This window comes from Acinonyx jubatus, chromosome B3, assembly GCF_027475565.1.
Source record: "Acinonyx jubatus isolate Ajub_Pintada_27869175 chromosome B3, VMU_Ajub_asm_v1.0, whole genome shotgun sequence".
Classification (NCBI taxonomy): domain Eukaryota; kingdom Metazoa; phylum Chordata; class Mammalia; order Carnivora; family Felidae; genus Acinonyx; species Acinonyx jubatus.
In genome coordinates this window covers 61,560,546-61,584,472 of record NC_069386.1, presented here as the reverse complement: position 1 = coordinate 61,584,472, position 23,927 = coordinate 61,560,546, and the positions used below count along the sequence as shown (strand labels likewise).

The following is a 23,927-nucleotide window of genomic DNA, read 5'->3' as shown; positions in this document are numbered from 1 at the left end:
TTTCACATCTAGATCTGATTCATTTCAGGATATGACATGAATTAATTTTTTTTCCATATGGATATCTAATTGCTACAGCTACGTTTATTGAAAAGATCATCTGTTCTCTACCATATTGCAATGTCACCTTTGTCATAAATTAAGTGACCTTATATGACTGGATCCATTTCTGGATTCTCTCTTCTGTTCCATTGGGCTATTTGTCAATCCTTGTGCCAGTTCCACACTATATCAATTTTTGTACTATTATAATAAATCCTTGATATATAGTAGGGTAATCCTTCAACCTTGTTCTTCAAGATTATCTTTAGTATTCCTGATTGTTTGTTTCTCTGTACATTGTTTTTTTTTTTAATTGGCTTTTTTTTAGAGTTTATTTCTTTTGAGAGAGAGAGAGCATGAGAAGGAGAGGGGCAGAGAAAAGAGAGAGAATCCCAAGCAGGCTCCACACTGTCAGCACAGAGCCTGACGGCTCGAACTCACAAACTGTGAGATCATGACCTGAGCTGAAATCAAGAGTCGGACTCCCAAACGACTGAGCCACCCAGATGCCCCAAAGCCTGTTTTTCTCCTTGTGTTTGTTTGTTTGTTTGTTTGTTTGTTTGTTTTTAGAGAGAGTGAGACTGTGTGAGTGGGGGAGGGGGAAAATGGTGGGAGGGGGAGAGAGAGACTGAGAGAGAGAGAGAAAGAGAGAGAGAGAGAAAGAGAGAGAGAGAGGGAGAGAATCTTAAGCAGGCTCCATGCTCAGTACAGAGCTGGACACAGGGCTCAATCCCAGGACCCTGGGATCATGACCTGAGTCAAAATCAAGAGTTGGACGCTCAACTGACTAAGCCACCCAGGTGCCCCCTTATGTTTCCTTGTACATTTTGTAATCAGTTTGTCAATTTCGACCAAAAGAAATATGCTGGGATGTTGACTGTGATTGAAACAAATTTGTAAGTTAATTCAGAAATAATTGGTATCTTTGTATCAATGAGTCTTCCAGTCTGTGAACATTCTTTAATATCTTTAATAATGTTTTATACTTCTCAATGTAGGGACCTTGCACATATTTGATTAGACTTATTCCTAGGTATTTGACATTTTTAATGTAAAATGGTAAATGGTATCTGAGGGATTGTTTCCATGGTAACGCTTCTGATAGCAAATGACAAGGCTTTTTTTTCCCCTCCTGAGGCCATTTCTCCAACTTTTGGACACCAACTGGGTATTCAAGAATTCAATTCAATTCTGACACTACCTGGAGTCCGCACAGACCCCACAGGCTCAGTCCCACAACCCCCCCCCGCCCCTCCCCCCACACACATTGCAGATGCCAGTTGTGAGTCTTGGGCCACAGGTCAGGCTTGACCAACTGGCTGTAGTTGAGTGTTCCCATGAGCCCCTTCTCAGGTTCTATAATTTACTAAAATGGCTCATGGAACTCAGGGAGGCACTTTACTTACTATTACTCATTCTTATAAAAGATAAAACCCTTGGGCGCCTGGGTGGCTCAGTCAGTTAGGTATCTGACTTCACCTCAGATCATGATCTCCCTGTTCACGAGTTCGAGCCCCATGTCGGGCTCTCTGCTGACAGCTCAGAGCCTGGAGCCTGCTTTGGATTCTGTGTTTCCCCTCTGCCCCTCCCCTGCTTGCACTCTCTCTCTCTCTCTCTCTCTCTCTCTCTCTTAAAAACAAATAAACATTAAAAAAAATTTTTTTGTAACTTAAAAAAGATACAACCCAGGCACAGCCAAAGGAAAGAGATACATAGGGCCAGGTATGGGGCAGGACCGAGCTTCTTCCACGCCCTCTTGGTGCTTCACCCTCCCAGAACCTTGACGGGTGCGCCAACACGGAAGCTCCCTGCTTCCTGTCATTTAAGGGTTTTTATGGAGGCCTCACTGCACAGGTATGCTTGATCAAATCATTGGCCATTGATGAGTAACTCAATCTCCAGTCCCTCTCCTTCCCCAGAGGTGAGGCAGGGCTGAAAGATTCTTTCCATTTGGGATTCCAAGGGTTTGGGGAGTTGTGTGCCAGGAACAGGAAACTAAAATCAAATATCTATTTCCCATTGTACCCCAGAATCTTTAAAATTTTATTTCCAGGGCACCTGGATAGCTCAGTCAGTTAAGCGTCTGACTTGGGCTCACTGTTGGCTCTGCTGTCAGTGCCGAGCCCCCTTCAGATGCTCTGTCCCCCTCTCTCTGTGCCCCTCCCCTGCTTGCACTATCTCTCAAAAATAAACATTAAAAAAAATTTTTTTATATGTACATGGAGCTGACCCCATGTACACATTTAAAATTTTATTTTCTATTTGTTTGTTGTTGGTATGAAGAAATACAACTGATTTTTTTATATTGACCTTAAATTCACCTAATTCCAACAGTTTGTATGTAGTCCTTTCTCGATTTTCTATGTAAACAAATCATGTTGTCCCAGATAGTGTTAGTCTCACCACACTTGGGATGAGTCTTAACAGCCTCTCTTTAGGTGGGGGTTTCCCACTAGCTCAGTGATTGGCTCTGATTATTTTATTTTATTTGGACATGATGGCCTGATTACAACAGCCATTTTCTTTCTTTCTTTCTTTCTTTCTTTCTTTCTTTCTTTCTTTCTTTCTTTCTTTCTTTCTTTAACTGTTTATTTTATTTTTGAGAGAAAGAGGGGGGGAGGGGCAAACGGGGGGTGGACAGAGGATCTGAAGAGGGCTCTGTGCTGACAGCAGTGAGCCTGATGTAGGGCTCAAACTCATGAACTGTGAGATCATGACCTGAGCTGAAGTTGGATGCGTAACCGACTGAGCCACCCAGGTGCCCCTGGCTCTGATTTCTGACTCTCTTCCCCCCTCCTCTAAATCCTGAGTTCAGTTCATTGCTTCCAGCTGCTCCCCACACCCACCACCACAACTCTGGGTCCTAGGACTCTGTGGTGTCCTTTTTCCTCCAGCCTTTCCTGCTGCCCCTGGGAAAAAATTTGTTCCCAGGAGGGGACCCAGGAGGGGGATACTAGAGCCATTTACTATTTGCTAAAGATGCTGTCCTTGTGCATTTCTACAGAATGCACTCAGGTGAGGCTGCGGAACTGGGGAGAGGGATGTTCTGGGGATAAAAGTATTAGCTGGCTCTTCTTCAGTTCTAGGGTGCATCCCTACATCCGCATTTAAGTACACATAGTGAGGCAGGAAGGTGGAACCATCAGTGAAGCTAATCTAGGGACAAAGGGTCTGTCTGTGAGGCTGTAAGGACAGAACTGCTGAATAAAGACTCTGGGGGCCAAAGGCTGAGAGGCAAGAGGATGTTTTACCAAACCTCAAAGTGTCTATATAATGGAGAGGTGATGAGGTGCCCAGACCCTCAAAATTAGGTGTGGTCCCTTGACCAATGAATCTGTGAAGAAAGATATTGGACATCTTTCTCGGGTTTGTATCTGCTCATATCCCAGTATCTGCAGGGCCCTGAGTTGAGAGACAGAGATTCACAGAGAGGTAACATGGCAAAAGAAGTAGCCCCTGTTCACTGGGAGGTCTGGTCACTTAAGCCTCCCGAAGCCCCCCCCCCCCCCCCCCCCCCCCGTGAGGCAGCCTTTATTAACCCTGTTTTGTAAACGAAGAGCCCTGGGACACAAATCATTTGGGTAGCTTGCTCAAAGCCTCCTCAAATTAGTGGGAGACTCCCTACAATTCACCTGCAACTCAACAGGTCTATTTCATTCCAAAGGCCTTGGTCCTTGGGGGTCCCGCACATGTGGCTTTGTCTAGAGGGAGTATTAGGTAAGCTCCCAACATTAAGGTCCCATAAGTTGCTGACACTCCAAGAGGTGTGACATAAATTAACTCACATGTGGTGAGTTCCTCGTGGGAAAGCTGTGGCTATTCAAGCCTCCCTGCCTTTCTGAGTGGGTGCCAGCTGCCTCCCAGATCCGTGACCTCCTCCAGAGCCTGCTAAAGTGACTAGGAAAATGCTATTTCCGGAACAGGAGCCAAAAGAGAATGCCACGGCTCTGTATCCCAAATCTTTGGGGGGAGGGGTTGTTTGTTTTATATACAAGAACTTATGTTTACTGCTAACAAAAACAAAACCAAACACTACCAAAAAAGAGAGCTAGAGAAAGAGAGAAAATGGTCAGAAGCACAGCACCAAATCTCTGGATAGATGAGTGATCCAAGCATTCATTTCAAGAAACAAATATGTCTGTTTCTTGAAACTTAGAAGTGGACTTTCCAGGTGGCATTAGAGCCCATTCAGTGTACTTGGCCCCAATAAAGAAAAAATTAAAACAAAAACAACCCCAAAACCCCACATTGAGCTGTTTTGAGCCACTTCAGGTACAAAAGTATTCAAGTGAGCCATCCTGACCAGTCTCCCTGAAGGCAGGCTGGGGTCATCACTATACCCTGGGTTTCCAGGCTCCCCATCTCAAGTCTGAGTGCCCATGTCCCTGGTAGCTGTTGACATTGCTCACAGGGCCTTAGGCAAAGCCCAGATTAGCAAGGAAAAGAATGGAGGTTTGGCTACAAGTGATGTTTTGCACAGAGTCCTGAGACTCAAGGGGAAAGGCCCAAGGGTGGGGGGGGGAGTGCTTTCTTCCCTGGGGAGACCTACCCCTAGTACAGTTGTCCTCACCCACACCAGCTGTGCCCTTAACTCAGGACCTTTCTGGAATGAGGGCCAAGCACTTGGTGACCAAGAGGGCCCTTTTGGGGTCCCTGATCCTATGATACGTGGTCCCAGACTGGATAACACGTTGGCTTTTTTATGAATGTTATTTATCACATAAACAGGGATTCTGTGGTTGAACCATCCTGGGACAAACAGGAGTTGAATGTGATCTGAAAGAAAAAACAAAAAACTTTAACGTGCTGTTGGATTCAACTTACTAGTTTTGTTTAGGATTTTCCTTTTTATTCACAGGTGAGATTGGTTCAGCTTTTCTTTTTCTTGTACTATTCTTACCTCGTTTAAGAGTCAAGGTTGTACGTACATGTTTCATAAAATGCATTTACCTGCTTTCTTCCCTCTTTCCCCTCTTTAAATTATTGACAGTGGAATGATATTTGTAATGGGCTTTGGATCTTAGAAAAACACACCCCCAGAGTCTGCCTGCTCGGCAGGAGACTTGGCACAGACAGGCAGAGAGACAGACACCTCTTTCCCTTGTTTGTAGTCTGTGTTGGCTTATTTCTGGCATTTTTGTTGTTTCTGGGACTGCTTTGCTGGAGCTGGCCATTTCCCTGAGGAAGTAGGGCTGAGAGGTGAGGGAAGCCCTGGGCTGGGGGAGGGAGCATTGAGAGAGGGGTGGGGATGGGGGTAGCACCCACCTGTGCTTCCCTGGACCAGGCTCCCATGAAGCCCCTCGCTGGAGCTCAGCCTGACCCTACCCACACAGGCACCATGTTCCGAAAGAAAAAGAAGAAACGCCCTGAGATCTCAGCCCCACAGAACTTCCAGCACCGTGTCCACACCTCCTTTGATCCCAAAGAAGGCAAGTTTGTGGGCCTCCCACCACAATGGCAGAACATCCTGGACACGCTTCGGCGACCCAAGCCCGTGGTGGACCCTTCTCGAATTACTCGGGTGCAGCTCCAGCCCATGAAGGTAAGGGAGGCGGCGGCAAGGATGGTCCTGCAGAGTCTGGCCTCTCCCAGTCCACAGAAGCCCGTGCCTGGCAAAACCACAAAGGCACCTGGAGGAACCACCTAATTACCAGCTATCGATTAGCTAGCTGTTTGCGTTCCCTGCTAATCAGCCTCACCCTGGGTGAGGATTGAATTTCCAGGGAGGAGGAGCCTGGGGCGTCCCTCTCTGCATGCAGGTTGGTAGGGTTGCCCGATTTAGCAAAGAAAAATACAGGATGCCCAGCAAAATTTGAATTTCAGATAACAATGAATAATCTTTCAGTATTAAGTGTATCCCAGGCAATATTTAGACCCGTAGCCCCTCTGGGGCCGGGACTCCCAGACCAGGGGGACTTAGTTGTGTGGGTCAAAAAGGGCAAGAGCTTGGTAGGGGCTGGAGTCAGGGGCCCTGCCAGGGTTTGGAGGCCACAAAGCCAGTTAATGTGGAGGAGAGCCCTAGACTGGCCACTGCCTCCTCAAGAAGCTCTGTGTGTCTCCCATAAGGCCACAGATAGAGCTAGAGAATGACAGCAGACCCCAGGCAGGGTCTGGACCCTACCTCTGTGCCCCCTCGGCTCCCGAAGCTCAGATGCCCACACCACTTGGTGTGCTGACTCCCTGTCTGCCCTGCTGGACTGTGAGCCCCATGACAATAGGCCTTCTCCCTGTATTTCTGCCCCCACACAGGCCCAACCTGCTGTGGACCCTGGTGAGTGACTGAAAAATTAAGAAACAGCTAGATGACACAGCAAGCGAGATCCTCAGGTGTTTCTCCCGAAGGCCCCTGGGAAGGCTGTCTGATCTGGTCCAGAGCCACCCCTCCCTGCCATGAACTGGCTGCTCACCCACACTCTTTTCCCTCCCCTACAGACAGTGGTGCGGGGCAGCTCGGTGCCCATGGACGGCTACATATCAGGGCTGCTCAACGACATCCAGAAGTTGTCGGTCATCAGCTCCAACACCCTGCGTGGCCGCAGCCCCACCAGCCGGCGGCGGGCACAGTCCCTAGGGCTGCTGGGGGATGAACACTGGGCCGCTGACCCGGACATGTACCTGCAGAGCCCCCAGTCTGAGCGCACTGACCCCCATGGCCTCTACCTCAGCTGCAACGGGGGCACACCAGCAGGCCGCAGGCAGATGCCGTGGCCGGAGCCACAGAGCCCAAGAGTCCTACCCAACGGGCTGGCCACCAAGGCACAGTCGCTAGGCCCCACCGAGTTCCAGGGTGCCACACAGCGCTGCCTGCAGTTGGGTGCCTGCCTACAGAGCTCCCCACCCGGCGCCTCACCCCCCGCAGCCACTGGTAGGCGTGGGACCAAGGTTGCCAGGCATGGTTCCGAGGAGGCCCGGCCACAGTCCTGCCTGGTGGGCTCGGCGACTGGCAGGCCAGGTGGGGAGGGCAGCCCCAGCCCTAAGACCCAGGAGAGCAGCCTTAAGCGCAGGCTGTTCCGAAGCATGTTCCTGTCTACTCCTGCCACAGCCCCTGCGAGCAGCAGCAAGCCAGGCCCTCCCTCTCAGAGCAAGGTAGGTTGGGATGGGCCCCGTCAGCAGAGCCCAGGAACCTGGCCTTCCCCACTTACGGGGTCAGGCTAGGGAGGGCATAAGGGAACACAGTGATCAAGAAGCCAGCTCAGCCTCAGCTGAGGATTCTACCCTGAACCAAGTAAGCCCTGGTCTTCCAAACCTTAGCACAGGTGAGTCAGGTTCAGGCTGGCTCATTTTCTGGGGCGGGGTGGGGGCCTCAGAAGGGCCTTTGGTACATCCCAGTTTACATTCTTGCCCTCTGCGGTGTGTCTAGATGGGCCACACTGGCAGGCAAACACCTCTAACCATAAGCCCAGACCTTTCCCCGCCCCCAGCACCCAGAGCCAGGTGCTCTGGTGCTGGACAGGGGCAGGGTCTCTGCCTCCCTCTTGTCAGCTTCTTTCGGCCTCCGCCCCCTGCTTGCCCCAGTGCTCTCCTCAGGTCCTGCTGAGGTTCCCTGTCCAGACTGCTTCTCCCTAAGGCATCAGGAATGTTCAGGTGTAACCCCTTCTCCGGTGAGAATGCTTTCCTTCCTCCCCTTTTCCTTTAGTGGCCGTTTGAACGTTCTGTAATGATTTATTTGGAGTCCATGTGCCCTGTGAAAAGCTAGAGCAATGAGCGTGCCTGGGCCGGGGAGCAGCAGGACTGTGAAATAGGAAACAGTGAAGGGAACCCTAACGGTGACATTTCTTGACAGGCAGAGGAGACTGTTCTTGCCCTTAGACGTCCTGTCCGTGGTGACAGCACCAGCCTTTCTCATTAGGCAGAATGACAAGAGGTACTCAGAGAGGGTAGGACAAGTCCCAGGTGTCTCGAATGAGTCAGGGAAGGAAACGGTGAGAGGGCCCTCGGGGTTCAGGCCTCTTGCTCCTAAAGGTTTCTGGCATCTCTAGCTCCTTCTTGAGGGGCCGGTGGAAATGAGCTCACATTGCAGCACGAGGGTGGGGAGTCAGACCTAAAAAAGTCAGACCTCCCCTCCCTGGAGGGCTTTCAGAGCAAGCCTGGCTCCTCCCATGTTGGTGGTACATGAGTGTGGTTCCAGCTAGGGGAGTGGCCTGGACCCTTAACCTTTCCAAGTCACTGGCAGCCCAAGGCATCCAGGGAAGGTTCTGGGCTTTGTGTAGTCACTGGAATGAAGGACGTGGGCTGGGCTTCCACGTGGGGTGCGGGTTTAGGGGTAGAACAAATGAGATGTGGCTTGATGTATCCATATGAGGAACATGTCTGTGAGCTGAGAGGTCTCTGGAAGGCCATCCCCTGGGGAGACACTTCCTTGAAAACCAAGGTGGGAGCAGGACAGTTCATGCTGCCCAAGAGGTGAGAACTGATACTTGATCGCTCTCTGGCCTCTCGGGAGTCCTGTGGCAGGGCTTCGGGGGTTTGGGAAAAGGGGGTGTCAGCCCTGGGCTGGGCACTGACATGCATGTTTCTGAGCTCCTGCCAGCACCCCACAGCAGGATCAGGCTGTCCACCCAACCTCTGTCGGCCCATCCATCCTACATACTTTACCAAGGATCTCCCATAGGCCACCACTGCTGCATGTGTGGGGCTGTCCCCTGCACCAGAGGCAGGTGGTAGTCATCTGCGGCTTGGAGATGCCACAGTTCCAGATCCAGGGGAGTAGTTTCCTTCCAGGCACCTTGGGCATGTATTTCTAAATAAATATTTTCAAGCCAGGCCTCTAAAAGGCAGGGCTGAGACTTCCTCTGAGCTGCTCTGGGCCATAGCTTCTCAACCCCTTCACTATTGACATTTGGAGCAGATGATCCTTTGCTGTAGGGGCTTTCCTGTGCATCGTAGGATATTTAACAGCATCTCTGGCTTCTACCCACTAGATGCTGGTAGCACCTCTCAGACGGGATAACCAAAAATCCCCCCAGACATTGCCAAATGTCCCTTGGGGGATAAAATCAGCCCCAGTTGAGAACCACTGCATCTGGCTTCCTATTCCACCCCTACAGCCCCAGGAACCACCAGACCAAACCAGCAGCCAGCCTTCTGCACCTCAGCACATCCCAGGGGCTGGCTCAGGAAGCTCACAGCAGCTGTCCATGCACTGGTGCCCTAGGAGGTCAAGCCACCAATTGTCACCTCCAGCCGGAAGAGGCTCCAGGAGGGTCTGTGGCTCTAGGGCTTTTGTACCCAGCCCCAGGGAGCTTGGCCTGCAGTCACTCACTTTGGCTAAACAGCAAAAGACCTCAACCCTGAGTGGGGGCTGGAGGCCAAAGAGTTAAGACAGGAACTTGGGGGATTTAGGAGTGGTTCCACTTAGAGGCAGAAAGGCCAAATCGGAAGACCTCAAGAATCAGCAAGCCTTGGTTAAACACCTACTGTGTACCCTGTACTCTGTTAAATTCCAGGTACCTCCCGTAGGACCACAGCATAGGGGTAGGGAGTTATGCTGACCAGGGCTGACATTGGCCTTGCTCCTCACTACCTAGTGACGCTGGGCAAGTTACTTAACCTTTCTGAGCCTGTTTCTTATCTACAAATACAGATAATAATAGTACCCATAGGATAATAAAACAAGCCCCGAGGTTGTGAGAATTAAATTAGAAATGCATTTAAGGGCCTTGTCAGAGTGGTGTACCCCCAATAAATGGCTTTATTGTTTTTAAAATATTATGACATGGTCTTTGCCTCTGAGGCACTTACAGTACAGCCCCTAAGCCCACGGCTGGAGAGCCTGGCCCTGTCATCATAGCCGGGGAAGGGAAAATGAGGCATCATTGTAACTCTACGCACGACTCTTCTGGTGGCTTCCCGCCCGAGGAGACGTCTCTATCACACCAGGAACTCTAGAGCCCACAACAGTGAATTCCATCTTTTGTCCCCCTTTCTCTTTCTTGGTGTGGCTTAATAGGTTTCCTCTGATTTTTTCTTGTGGTGACATTAAGTAGAAACTCCCTTCTTGTGGAGACAGGCAGCGAGGCCAACAAAGGGACCAGATGCTGCTGAGGTGAAGACTGAGTCCAGGTGGTGGGTCCCCACCACCCCCTATCCCATGTTCCAGGCCACACTGGAGCTGGGCTCTCAGCTGGATCCCTACTGTATCATCCACCCACCTACCCCTGCACCGTTGGTGCCTGGGTTCAGCCAGCACCTGCAGCAGTGTCTCCACAGGGGCCTTGAGAGCAGAGGGGGAGCAAATCCCCTCCTAGGCCCCTCCACAGGGCTTGTCCTTACCACGCCCACTCCCCCCCCCCCCCCCGCACCGACTGACAGCACCCACTCAACCACAGAGCAGAGACAGCCTGTGTAGGAGGCCAAGAAGCCAGAAGGTGAAGGGAATCATTTTAAAGCCTTCCTTAGAAATCCAGGTAGAGAGAGCAGCTGTGTTTGTAGGCCCTCCAAACTCTGTCCAGCCCCACCCAGATGCTCAGAGAGCATGTTTTCTGTGAGCCATACCTCACAGGCCAGCAGACAGCCTTTCTACAGGGCCTCAGGGGCTACCTCGTGATTGGTGATCCTGTGATGTAGTGAGCCGTGCAGGCTGAAGTCTTGTGAACCATCTGCTCCTGGGACATGGCCTCACAGCCTCAGCAGTGGCCCTGCCCCCTCCACTCCCATCCCAGTCCTCCCACAGTCTCCCTGAGGTCATGGAATCACAGACCCCATTTGTCCAAAGCTGCCCCAAGTGTGGCCCACAGTCCTCCTACATCAGAGCCCAGGGGCCTCATTAAAATGCAGGGTCACTGCTCTAGGGAACCTACCGAGGCAGAAATCTGCATTTTATCCAGCTCCCCAGATCACTGTGCATTTATAGAGGAGAGCGGGGCTCAGAGAGGGTGAGGTGCCTAAGACTCATCGCTGGTCAGAGCAGTGTAGTAATGAAACCTAGGTTGTGACCCCCCAGTCCAGAGGTCTCACTGCTCCAACCACACAGAGTGGGGAAAGGTGGGTGCGGGCCAGGTGCTGGCAAAGACGTGGGAAGATCTGTTTACTACCCAGATGTGCTCAGTGGGCAGGATGGAGTAGTCACAATGGGTGCTGGGAGGTTCTCCTGGCTCCTTCACCGTGTAGGCTGAATCCAAGCACACTCTGCCACAACTTGGCTCTCTGCCAGCAGGGGCCCTTGCACACATGCTCACCCCTAGGCAAGACCAGGGGCCGAGTGGGGTGGTGTGAGCGCCCTGAAGCCTGGGGAGAGGGTGCTGAAGAGGTTGACAAGGCTCTGCTGAACCTGGTAGGACCGAAGGCCCAGACTCGGGGTCCCTCAGCCCAAGCTGAGGGCCTGAGGAGATTTCCTGGAGGTCAATGGAGCTCTGGGGACCTGGACCAGGACCCACTGGGCACCTAGGCAGCTGCTACATGATGGGTTCTGAGACGTTCCAAGAAGTTCTCTGCAGCTCCTGAAGTGTCCCTCGTTAGGTAACTTTGGCCCTTTCTGGGGTGCCCCTTTTAAAATCATATAATGCCTGGGAAGAGTCGTATTGCACATCGCCAGCTCCTTGGAGAGAACCCAAGAATGGGACCCTTTCCTGCTGGGCTGCCAGGAGGGCTTAGGACCTGAAAGGCAAGGAACCTCAGAGGCTTCCAGGGCTGGGGCTTGGGCTCACTGAGGGCCAGTCTGCCATGCAATTCCACTTCCCCTCCTGTCCCACCAGAGGCCATAGAGATAGGCCCCTGCCTTCCCTTCCTTGTGGGGGTCATCAGCCAGGAGTTTCATGCTTGGGAGCAGGTAGAGAGGCTGCTCTGTGGAGCCCCTAGGAAACCTCCCCACCCCTGGCCCCAGGGCTTGGGTTTGGCTAGACCTGCCCTCCTGATTCCAGATCTCTAGCCCAGGAAGCATACCTGAGAACACTCAGATGGTAACACGGCTCTATGGTCCTCTGTTAGGGACACACTCTCACAGCATAGACACGCAGACTCCCTGCTGTCTGGCACAAGTGGGGTTATCAGAGCCCGTGCTGTGGCTTCCCTGCCCTGTGCTGGGAGCCAGTCACAGCTGCCCTGCTGTCCACACCCCCACCCCACCACCCAGGGCCTCTTCCACCCACAAGGCCCCTTGGGTGGGAGCGCCCTGGGAATGAAGAATGCCTCTGACCCAGATTCCCCGCACAGCCCAGCAGCACAGAAGGAAGTCGGCCTCTGGATGGCCTCCCAGGGGTCTGGCTGTCAATTACCCAGGAAGAAATACCCGGCAGAGGACACCCCAGGGACTCTGCTTTCTTCAGCTTCCCAGGAGTGGCAGAATGGATGTAAAGAGCTGCTGTTAGACTGCTTACCTGGGAATGCTGGGGGCTGGGTTGCCAGGCAGAACCAAGCTTTGGCTTCTGCTCCATTTGAAAATCCTTGCCTGTAGCACCTACCCTATTTGGTCTGACACCCTCTAGACCTGCCCCTGTCCAGAGGTCAACCCCTGCTTCTGGAAAGGTCACAGCAAACGCTCCCACAGTCAAACCCCTTTCTGTTTCTTTTTCCCTCCCTGCAGCCCACCTCCTCTTTTCGACCGCTGCAGAAAGAACCCACCCAAAGCCTGGTGGCCAAGGCCCAGTCCTTGCCCTCAGACCAGCCCATGGGGACCTTCAGCCCTCTGACCACCTCGGATACCAGCAGCCCCCAGAAGTCCCTCCGCATAGCCCAAGCTGCCGGCCCACCCCCAGGCCGGTCTTCCCCCGCGGGCTCCCCACGCACCAGGCAAGCCCAGATCAGCACCAGCAACTTGTACCTGCCCCAGGACCCCACGGTGGCCAAGGGTGCCCTGGCTGGCGAGGACACAGGTGTTGTGACACACGAGCAGTTCAAGGCTGCGCTCAGGATGGTGGTGGACCAGGGTGACCCCCGGATGCTGCTGGACAGCTACGTGAAGATCGGCGAGGGCTCCACGGGCATCGTCTGCCTGGCCCGGGAGAAGCATTCAGGCCGCCAGGTGGCCGTCAAGATGATGGACCTCAGGAAGCAGCAGCGCAGGGAGCTGCTCTTTAATGAGGTGGGAGGAGAGGGCAAGACGTGGCGGGGCGCTCGGGATGAACATCTGGGAGCGGGGGCAGTGGGGACTGTGCCTGGCACTCAGGCACCCCCACCTGTGCCCCCCAGGTGGTGATCATGCGAGACTACCAGCACCTCAACGTGGTGGAGATGTACAAGAGCTACCTGGTGGGCGAGGAGCTGTGGGTGCTTATGGAGTTCCTGCAGGGCGGGGCCCTCACGGACATCGTCTCCCAAGTCAGGTGGGCAGCTGCGAGGGCTGGGCAGTGGGAGGGCCGGCTGCCCCCCACTGTCTTGGAAGGAGTATTGTGCAGCCTCAGGCCAAGGACACTGGGGTGCCTGTCACGTCATTGTGAGCACCTCCTGTCTGTTGGGGTTAACAGACTCATGGCGTTCAGGAGAGTGGGTTGGGGAACACCAGAATGTCTCCAGCCTAAGTCCAGGCCCATTTCCACCAGGGCCCTGGCCTGACTGGACCCCCACACATATTGCCTAGGAGCTGTGGGGCCCGGTACCAGGGGCACCTAATCTGGCAGCCAGCTGCCCTGCAGCCCCGCCAAAGCTAACATTCTCTTCTGCCTGTGGCCTTCCCTGTACAGGCTGAACGAGGAGCAGATCGCCACTGTGTGTGAGGCCGTGCTGCAGGCCCTGGCTTACCTGCATGCCCAAGGTGTCATCCACCGGGACATCAAGAGTGACTCCATCCTCCTGACCCTGGATGGCAGGGTAGGCCCCTCCCCTCCCTGGTACACCCGCGTCCCACCCCCTGCTTCCATATTCCCAGCTCAGCTCCGGCTCCACCACTCACTCCCGTTTTTCCCTCTCACCTCAACCGCAGGTGAAACTCTCTGACTTCGGATTCTGTGCTCAGATCAGCAAAGACGTCCCTAAGAGGAAGTCCCTGGTAGGCACCCCTTACTGGATGGCTCCTGAAGTGATCTCCAGGTCTCTGTACGCGACTGAGGTAACTGGTCCTTCCATCCCCCAGTCCTCCCAGAAGCAGCTTGGGAACAAATAGCTCTTGTGGCCCCTGCAAAGACCCGCCCCCGCTCCCCAAAATAGCCCTAGTTTTCAGATTCCTACTTAGTACCCTACCCCACTGCCCATCACACCCTGCCCACTCTTAGATGGGTCTGCTCTCACTTGTGACTTTGCTTGTCGAAAATGCTCCTACGGCAGCTCAAGGGCAAGGTGGGGTATGGCCGGGCTTCCTCATGTGTGATGGCCATTCTCAGAGAATGGCTGACAGCTATGTCCCTGCAGTCAGTGGGCACTCATGCAGAAAGGAACTGACCACGAGGCAGGTGGCCAGGAAGGAGGCCAGCTCACCGATGAAAGCTGGGGCCAGCTGCTCCCATCCCCCCACGGTACACTGCTACTGAAGGGTCAGCTCTGGTCAGTGGAATCAGGGACATTCTCTTCCTGCAGGTGGATATCTGGTCTCTGGGCATCATGGTGATTGAGATGGTGGACGGGGAGCCACCCTACTTCAGCGACTCCCCAGTGCAAGCCATGAAGAGGCTCCGGGACAGCCCCCCACCCAGGCTGAAAAACTCTCACAAGGTCAGTCAGTGCACAGGGTGTGCCTTTGCTGACCCCATTCTTCCTGAGGCTTGGAGGACCAGAGCCTGGGCTCCCAGGCCCAGCTTCTCCCTTCCACAGAAGCCAGAGGCTCCCAGAAAAGGCTCTTCTTTCTCCGCACAAAACCTGCACCTGGGTGTGGAGCCACATCTGTACACAAACCTCTGTGGTCACTCAGACAAGTTTCTGCCTGCAGGCAAATGACAAGAGCCTGAGAAAATGGAAAGCAAGCCTTCCAGGAATCTAGAGAAGCTAGTTGAGCAGGAACCCCTCTACCCCATCTGGCAGGGGAGCCATACCAAGGCACAGTGTTGCGAGTCTGTCATAGCAAATTGCCTTGTCCTTCATTGGTGCACATCCTGACCACGTCTGAACCACAGGTTTTCCCTTAAAGGGGGTGCGTGTGTGTAACCCTTTTCTGTCAAATCCACCCAAACTCACAGGCCTTTACCAGTGGACACTCCTTGCTGGTGGGCAGGTCAGTACAGGGCGGCAAAATGGCACTGCCATCTCGTGGCCAGATCGAGAAATGTCCCAGAGGGCTGAAGCCCAGTCCCTGAATAATAAATAGTTCTGTGGCCCCACCACAGCTGGATGGGAGAACAGACAGGAAGACACCTTCCGAGACAACTGGTCCTTGGAGCCTGCACCACCAGCCCCAAGATTAACATATGGGGAGATTTCCAATTGGCTAATTCCCCAGAGGAGGTAGCCTTCTGTAACAGCCCAAGATTTAGCTTAATCCCAAGATATTGGCACAGAATGAACTAAGATAAGCCCCTGACTTAGACTCTAAGGCTTAGAGCAGTAAAGAAATCTCCCTTTTCAGGTCCCACTTTGTTTTTTTCTTTTCTTCCAAACACTTCATCCCTGATCTCTTTCTTATCTTCACTAAAGACAGAGCAAGCACATTTTATCATTAGCCCATTGGGCAGGTGAGAAAACTGAGGTCTAGAGAAAATTGCAACTTGCCCAAGATCAGGGATAGACCCAGGACTGGATCACTAATACGAATCCCATGCTTCTCCCGCAGAACCACAGAACCTGAAGGCTGAGAGCCCTGAGAAGCAGGGTGAGGAATGGGCTATATTTGCAGCCCAGCTTCCCAGGACACCAGGCTTCTTAATTCCACTGCTCAGTAGCACCCCCTAGAGGTGATCCAGCCACTTTTCCTGGACCGATGCCAATTTTCTTTACCTATCCCATAATCCAGAAAGTACTGAGTCTGGGAGCTACTACCAGGAAGTAAGAAACGAGAGAATTCAAGACTTTCAAATGATGGTGGGGCCAGGCAGACAAGTAACCCCGAAGCCACCCCATGCTGTGGCTTCCTCTCACCGATGCCCTGTCTCCACAGGTCTCCCCAGTGCTTCGAGACTTCCTGGAACGGATGCTGGTGCGGGACCCCCAGGAGAGAGCCACGGCTCAGGAGCTCCTGGACCACCCTTTCCTGCTGCAGACAGGGCTGCCCGAGTGCCTGGTGCCCCTGATCCAGCTCTACCGCAAGCAGACCTCCACCTGCTGAGCCCGGGGACACTGGGCAGCCAGCCTGCCGGCGGGGCCTGCCTGCCTCATTCTCTCAGTATTCTCTCCAAAGATCGAATGTGAAACCCCACCCACACCCTTCTGCCCCTCAGCCCACTGGGCCAGGCCGGACCTGCCCCTCGGTCTCTCTGCCTCCCAAGAGAGTCCCCAGTTGCCTTTGGGATGGTGGAGACCCCCTTCTACAGAATGACCCTCTGTTATTTGCACAGGGATATTTCTAAGAAACGTGGAGACCCGCACTCCTGGCCACGTGGCCAACACAGCAGAAAAAGCTGCTGCGGTTTTTTAAAAGTAGTTGTACATTAGCATCCCAGGTCACCGAGAGGGCAGACTGCCTGTCTTCGCCAGGATACTTGCTGTTCTCAGCTCCAGCTCTAAACCCTGGGGTCTCAAGAGAGCCACAGGGAAGGTTTCTATTGCCTGAAGCCGTCTTCCTCCTTTATGTCTGACTTCCTGAAGGTACGGTCCAACCTGCACCTGTTTCCTGACCCACCTGCACTGACACCACTCTCCCTGCACAGCCTGCTCCAAACTGTGAACAGCCTGCTCTCTGGCCAGGGGTGGAGGAAGGGCATTTGTCTGGGTAAAAGAGAAAGAATGCGGTTGGTGGTAAACATAATCTCACTTTACAGGATGGAGAGAACATTGTGTGTGTGTGTGTGTGTGTGTGTGTGTGTGTGTGTAAGTGGAGGACAGTCACCCTGACAGCCTGGCTCCCTTCAGGTCACTCACAGGTCACCTACTTCAGTAAGGCTTCCCATCCCTTCTGCCACTAAATTCTACCAGGAAGGGACTGCTTTCTTGGCCTGGTTTCCCACCTCCTAAGTCCCGTGTTTCTACCTGAACAGTGAAGAGAGCTGACACATCCCAGGGGCTTCGCAGATTTCCAGGTGTCTCCTATACTGTGGAGTCTGAGAGCCAGAGATGGGAATGGTAAAGGAACAAACTTTGTTTTGCCTGTGAGCTTTCTCTCAATAACCAGGTCATCAAGGACCCATTATTTTCAAAAATCTTGGTCTGAGGGAGATGAACCACCCCCTGGGGCTCCATCCTGTCAAGAAAATGGACACCCCCTTTGTGCAAACCATCTGCCCTAGCTGCCTCTTCAGACACCTGTCTCTTTGTCCCCCTTCCCTCCCCACCTTCAGGGATGTTGTGAGTCAGGGAATCCAGGGAAGAACTCCAGGTGTCAGGACCCTATCTAGATAATATTTTTAGATTCCTCTGCTCCCTAGTGGCCTGCTTTGGGCCCCCCCCCCCAAAAAAAAAACTTGCAAGGACTTTTTTAAGGGTCAGAGTTTTAAAAACAAAAGCATCTTCCCTAGAAACTTTTGTGAATTGTTTGCACTTGTGCCTGTTTTAAATTAAACTGAGTGTTCAAAACCTCTGGGCTGTTGTCTCTGACAATGGAGCCAGGCTATGTTCAAGCTGGACACTTCAAGCAGCTGTCTGGTGTGCCCCCCTCCCATATGAGCTCCCCAGCGGTCACTGAGTCCACAGAAAGCCCAACTCCCTCGTGGCATGTGGGCCCATGAGGGCGGATAAGAAGGGAAACAGGAAGCGAAAGGCCCTTGGGACTGAAAGAACTGAGAAACGGACAGAGCTGTCCTTCCCAGGGGAGAAGAACCCAGCCAGGAAAACCAGGGCCATGCGCTCTGCTTGCTGGTACCACAGGGGCTCTGGGGGCAGCCACTGGAGCTGATGGCCACTTTCTGCACCGGCGTCTCCCTTCTCCCTTTTGCTTCCCACTCCAAGGAAAGTCAGAGGCGGCTTTCCTCCAGCTGTCCACAGAAAGTGGCCTAGAACTGCTTCCAGGGAGAAAGCAGTCTGTGTTTCTGTTCTCAGAACTGAGGGGTTGTGGAGCAGCAGTGCAGTGACTGGAAATCAATACACCTTGGTCCTAGTCCTGCAGGTAGGGGAGGTAGATGGCATGATCTTTAAGCTTCTAGCTCTGACACTGATTCCAGCACTTCCTTCCTGAAAGTTCATCCTACCCCCAGCCCCAGGGTTCACTGAAACCTCTTACCCAGCATCCAGGAGTCACACAGACCCTCTCCTGCTCCCCACACCAGCCCCACCCGGAGAGCTGCCCTGGTCTCAGGGCCCTGGTCCCACCAGCTCAGTTGGAAGCAGTACCTGAGTCCTTCCTTCAGGAGGCGGCCACAGCGCACGGTGGAACAGGCAGGGATGGAGGCTGACAGAAGGCAGAACCTTCACAGGAAGCAAGCACACCCTCTTGTCCCTCCATAGGGAGCCCAGAATCAGGAGCAGTTGGCGAGGCAAAGAGAGGCCAGTTCTTGCAACTGAATAATACTGGATTTATTAACTATTCTTCTGAGTTCTAATAGTCCTTCCACCGCCCAGTGTCATTCCAAAAGCGTGTGCAGACGTCATTTGGCCTCCCATGCAGCCTAGTTCTGAGTTTGATGTTAGGGTACTGAACTCCAGTGGCCTGTGTGACTCTTCACAACGATGAAAGCAACAAGGATTGGAAAAGAAAACTGTTTAGAAAGGTCTCTTCTAAAGTGAGCGAGCTAGAGAGGACCCCAGCCTCAATGCCTGGGGGCTGACAAAGAGAAGGAAGTGCAGGAGAGCAAAATGTGCTGAGATGTAGAAGTTTTGCACAGAGCTGGGACTAGTAAGTAATCTGCAAGAACAGAAAGTCAGTCACACACAGTTCATTGCAGACAGGAAAGATCTGCTGTGGTCTTTTAGAAACAATACTTTCAACCACCAAGCCCTTGGCACCTCCGTGGAGAGGAGCCCTCGTGATTGTTTACTCAATAAGGAAGGCCCAGGGTGACATTCAACCAGAAAGCCACAGGTCAGCAACATTTGAAAGATGACAGCACCATCAACCTAATGTTCACCCCAGACCTTACAGTGTTTTGAAGGTCAAAATACTTGTATTCTTACACCATTAAAAACACCGTGGAAATTAAACACAGTCAGAAAGGGAATAAGTGAACAAGCAGGGATCGGCCGGAGTGGGGGGCGGGGGGGGCAAGAGTTTGTGCTTGGGATGTCCAGTTATCCCCCATCCCACCCCAGATCCTCTCCACCTGGCTTTTCAGGTGCTTCTGTATCCTTCACCCACCACCCAGACAGTGGGACTAAGGAGAGGCAGATGTCTGGGGAGAAAGGAATGAGGGGAGGGCAATACACACCCAAAACGAAAGCAAATCTCATCAGAAGAAAACAATGCAGGTCCCAAGGTTCAGAAATTATAAAGAAGGGGTTGGAAGCCCCTGTTTTTCAGAAGAGAGCAGGAACTCTCTGGACTTGGGAGCCTTAATTTGGAAGATCTTGGGGTCCTTAGTGAAGAAGGGTCTGGGCTCCTGCTACTCCAAATCCGGGTTTTTTGTTTACTGTCCCTCACTCCACTGCTGGGAAATGGCTTCAAGTATCCGGATTTAATATACTACAAGAGTAAGGGGAGTCCATGGGTAAATGCACACGGAGGGAGAAGTACATTGCCGTGATCCCAAGTGAAACCAGAAAAAGTCTCAACTCCGAGCCAGGGCGCCGCGAGGTAGGCGCAGCGGTAGCCACCAGGGGGCACCAGAGATCACGTCCAGTGCGGGGTGGAGTGGGGTGGCTGCACTTTTGAGGGGCAGAAGGATGGGGAAGGTGTCTGACATCTATACAACGCCCACTCACCCCATCCCCATCCCCCCGCCCCGACCCAACTTCTCAGCAGAGATCATTCTCTCTGGACAGTCCCCTTAGAGTTATGGTGAGAAACCTTTCGTTCTGCAAAGGCGTTTTAGATCGACGCCTTGAAAAGCCCCCACCTCAGACGGGTGAGGCGCTGCACGCTCAACCTTCGGGGTTCACAAAAAAAGCCCCCAAGCGCAGCCATCACGCGGGCTAGGCGCACAGGTGCCTGTGCTAGGGTTTCCGCAGGGTCCTAGGGCACGCGTTCACCCGACCTCCTAGAATCCCCCTCTTAGGCCAACACAAAGAGGAGGCAGGGGAGGGGAGGAGAGGAAGGACCACGCCGGAAAAGGGCTTTTAACCACCTCTCCACGGTTGCCTCTGACTCACTAATCTGCCAGTAATGAAGCTTTGCCCGGCCTGCGTCCCACGCGCTGGGGCAGAGGCAGGGGTCCTTGGTCTCGACCTCCAGCATCTACCATCCGCCCTGCCCTCCATTAACAGCCCAGCGAGAAGCAGGAGCCCTTTAACAGCCCCCTTCCAGCTCTCGCCAGAGTTTGATGTAATTTAAACCCGGACCTGCGGCTCGTGTGGGCTTCCCGACTCCCTCGCGCCGCCGTTCAACGTGGCAAACACTTCAGTCAATTATCCCCCTCGCAGAGCTTCTATTTAAAGAGACATTGTCAGGTTCTTAAGCCTCGGATCAGACCCGCTGCTTTCTGCTTCATATACAAAGACTCAAAACACGAGTTCTTTGAGGATTGGAAGAAATACAATTAAGCCAAGCCTTCGCAACCGTTCCACCCTGCGGGAGCACCCACATGGCACCCACATGCCGGACCAGGGGAGCTGGGAGGTGGTGGGGGCGGGGAAGTGCCAAGTCCTTTCATTTCAGGCCTCTAACAGTTAGCAGAAGTAAGGCTGGATCACGAGGGACACGACCTCAAAGATAAAACTCAAATGCCCCCGAGCTGAAGTACAGGCTGGCTCAGGTGCTGGGAGCTGGGCTGGGTAGGGGTTGGTGTGGGGCAATGACCCTCCATCATCAATGAAGTTGAATCCTGGGTCGGCCAGAGGCACAGGGAGCTGGAATCACCCAGGAGCTGTTTCAGCAGACAACCAGCATTCAACACCAAGGCCTCTGCCACCCCCAAATATGCTCTCATTGTCTCGAGGCAGAAGTTTCTCCCCAGAAAAAACGTAACCTTCAGACTCCTTCACAATCAGCCCTCCTGTCCAGAAGGGCTCAGAGGCCAGTCTCCTTGCTCTCCTTCTCCAACACTTAAGAGGAAGGGAGACTTAGGTCACGTGCAGAATTACTGTCTTATCACTACGCAGAGCGGGGAGGCTAGGCCTTTGTTCTACAAGTCAACTCTTCAGCTGCCTGCCTACTAGGGTGTGGGAGACTGGCCAGGAGGAAGTGTCGGGGCAGGAGTCCCGCAAGACTCAGAACTGAGCCTTAGGGCTCAGAGTAGGGGGTCCATCTTCCTGGCTGGAGGGCTGTAGCATGTGGAACCAGTCTTCTACTCTTCCTCTTCCAGGACAGGAAAGGTAGGCTGTAGGGAAGGCGAGAGACCTAGGCAGGGAATACCAACAAGCACAAAAAAGAAATAAAATAGGGGCTCTTTTCAGAGAGAGGGTTGGTAAAGGTCTTGCCTTGGTAGTGGGGGACAGGTTCTGGATCACAGGCCGGGAAACTGCCAGTTAAATGAAGGACCTGGAAGAGAGAAATCCCAGTGGAGGCGAGACATTAAGAGCAGGGGGAGCAGGGCTCAACCTCCATGCTGTTTACCGCTGAGAGTGCAGCACCATGGCCTCTGTGCCTGCCTGCCAAGGCTGAGGCCCAGGCCCCGAATGGGGCAGAGCGTTGGCCTCTAACTCTGCGCCGCTCTCGGGCCCTGGTGCCTCCCCGACCAGGCTGGGGATGTCTGGAGCTGTAGAGCGTCGGCGCAAACCCAAACGGCCAGAGCCGGGGCCGCCCTCCGGGTAGGGGCTAAGGCCAATGGGGGCTTGCACTAAGGTCGGAGGCACTCCCTCCAGCACCTCCTGCGAACGCCACCTCCCGGTCCCCGAAGACTGGGGCGACTGTGGTCGGGCCATCAGGGCTCCTGCCCGCAGTCGAGCCGCCTCCTCCTCGGTTACAGCACCCAGCGCCAGGCTCATGCTCCGGCCCAGCTCGGGCCTGTCGCTGCCCTGCGCTCGGTGCCGGCCAGAGCCCTTGCCCCCTGACCCTGCCTCGCCACCGTGACCGTGGCCGCCGGCCGCTCGCGCAAAGCGCGCCAGGAGAGGCCGAGGTAAGCGGCGAGGACTGGGTCGTCGACGCTCGGGGCTGGGCGCGGGAGCCGGACGGCCAGGAGGGCTATCGGAGTTGGAGCCCCGGGCCGCGGCGGCGGCGGCTGCGCGGCCCCAGGGCCCGGTGAGGGCTTGCACGCAGGTCCCGTGGCCGCGGGCGGCGGCCAGTTGCAGCGCGGTGAGACCCGCTCGGTTGGTGCGGTCGAGGCGCAGGCCGAGGCGGCGGAAAGAGCGCACCAAGAACTCGAGCACCGCCCCATGGCCGCACGCCGCTGCCCACATCACTGGGCTATTGCCCGCCGAGTCGGCCGCCTCCGGGTCGCCGCTGAACTGCACCAACAGCTGCACGGCGTCCAGGTGGCCGCGCTCGCAAGCCAGGCTGAGTGCCGTGCGGCCGCGCTCGTCCCGCAGGTTCACTGCTGCACCCTGCTCCAGCAGTAGCCGCACGAAGCGCGCGCGCAGCGCGGGGTCCGGCAGGCCCACTGCCACCATGAGCGGCGTGCGGCCCTGCTCTGCGCGGCAGTCGATGATGCTGCGGTCCAGCGCATCCAGCACAAAGCGGGCCAGGTGCACTTTGCCCGCCTGCATGGCCTCCAGGAAGGTGCGCGTACCCGCTCGGGGGCACAGGTCCTTGGGCTTGAGCATGACCCCGGCCGCCGCTCCCAGGCGGCCCAGCAGCTCCGCACGGGGGCGCCCCTGTTCCCGCGCCCCGCCGGGCTCTGGGCCCCGCTGGTGCTCTGGTTTGGCTCTCTCCGCGCGTGGGCGGCTGCAGCCGAGGGTCCTGATGTTCCCAGTCTTTTGCTCCCGCAGCTTCCGCTGCCCCGCCGCTCCTGAGCCGCACGCCTGGCGTCTCGCTGCTCCTTCCCTGAGCTTCCCGCCTGGAAGTGTAGGTTGCTCGCTACTCTGAGCTCTGCTCCTAGCCCGCTACAAGACTACAAGAGCGAAAGCTCGGCCCCTTTCTGCCTGTCCCGCTGTTTTCCGCGTGTCCGGTGCCCCTCCGTCCCTTGTGGCTTGGAGCCGCGCCACTCACCCGCACCCGAGGCAGCCCCCGCTCCCCTGCTGAGACGGTGGCGCCCGCCGAGCGCGCCTGCCTCCAGCCCTGGCGGGGCGCGCCGCTCCTCAAGCTGCTGGCGCCGCTCCTCCGCCTCCTCCCCGCTCGCGGGGGCCGGGCCGCGCCGGGGCGCTTGCTCCTTACTTGGGGGGCTCAGCGGCGCGGGAGCCGCCGCAAGCCTGCACACCTGGCTTTATAGCCTCGGGGGTCTCCATGGCAATGGCTGCCCTGGAAGCGGGCTGAGCCGTCAGGGCAGGAACGCACGCGGCGGGGGAGACCGCCCCTGACCCCCACCCCTTTGTGGGCCACGAAGTCGGGGAGCGGCTCCTCCTCCGCGCTCCCCTGGGGCTGCGGCGGCAGTTGTGGGGCGGGGGTGGCGGCTGCTGCTGGGGGCCACATGCAGCAGGCCAGAACAATCCCAAAGTCACAGTCGTCTTTCCTCGTCTCCCCGCCCTCCGCCCCCACCGGAGTCGGTGCTCCTGGCTCCTTAGAAACTTGGGACCTCGGACCCGTCGGGGAAGACGGAGGGCTTCTTGCTGCCCCCAGCGGTCCAGGTGGAAGGAAATGGGACCCCAAGAGGGCAGAACTGGACCATAAGCGAGCTGGGAGTTGGCGGCGAAAGGCGAACTGGAAGTAATTGCGGGGCGGGGGAGGGGGTATCTGCGCTGCGCACAGGGTGGCGGGGGGGGGGGGGGCGCTCATTCTGGCTGAGAACTGCCACTCCAAGTGTAGCGAATCACGC

At 54.9% G+C, this 23,927-nt stretch overlaps 2 protein-coding genes across 6 annotated transcripts in view; one reads left to right on the top strand and one right to left on the bottom strand.

Moving 5' to 3' along the window:
- PAK6 (p21 (RAC1) activated kinase 6) overlaps positions 1-17,568 on the top strand; it is a 35,792-nt gene extending 18,224 nt beyond the window's left edge. For 3 of the 5 annotated variants that reach the window (XM_053224169.1, XM_053224168.1, XM_027066921.2), the window contains 9 exons: positions 4,771-4,900; positions 5,376-5,584; positions 6,475-7,128; positions 12,563-13,060; positions 13,168-13,301; positions 13,659-13,785; positions 13,898-14,023; positions 14,488-14,622; positions 15,998-17,568. In XM_053224169.1, coding sequence (XP_053080144.1) covers positions 5,381-5,584; positions 6,475-7,128; positions 12,563-13,060; positions 13,168-13,301; positions 13,659-13,785; positions 13,898-14,023; positions 14,488-14,622; positions 15,998-16,165 — 2,046 coding nt within the window. In that variant the 5' untranslated portion in view covers positions 4,771-4,900; positions 5,376-5,380 and the 3' untranslated portion in view covers positions 16,166-17,568. The remainder of the gene's footprint in view (positions 1-4,770; positions 4,901-5,375; positions 5,585-6,474; positions 7,129-12,562; positions 13,061-13,167; positions 13,302-13,658; positions 13,786-13,897; positions 14,024-14,487; positions 14,623-15,997) is intronic. The other 2 variants (XM_053224170.1, XM_027066923.2) reach the window with 1 other exon arrangement.
- Positions 17,569-18,254: 686 nt separating this feature from the next.
- Positions 18,255-23,773, bottom strand: ANKRD63 (ankyrin repeat domain 63). The gene has a single exon (XM_027066926.2). The coding sequence runs from the start codon at positions 22,777-22,779 to the stop codon at positions 21,631-21,633; it is 1,149 nt and encodes a 382-aa protein (XP_026922727.2). The 5' UTR covers positions 22,780-23,773; the 3' UTR covers positions 18,255-21,630.
- Positions 23,774-23,927: the final 154 nt, after the last annotated feature.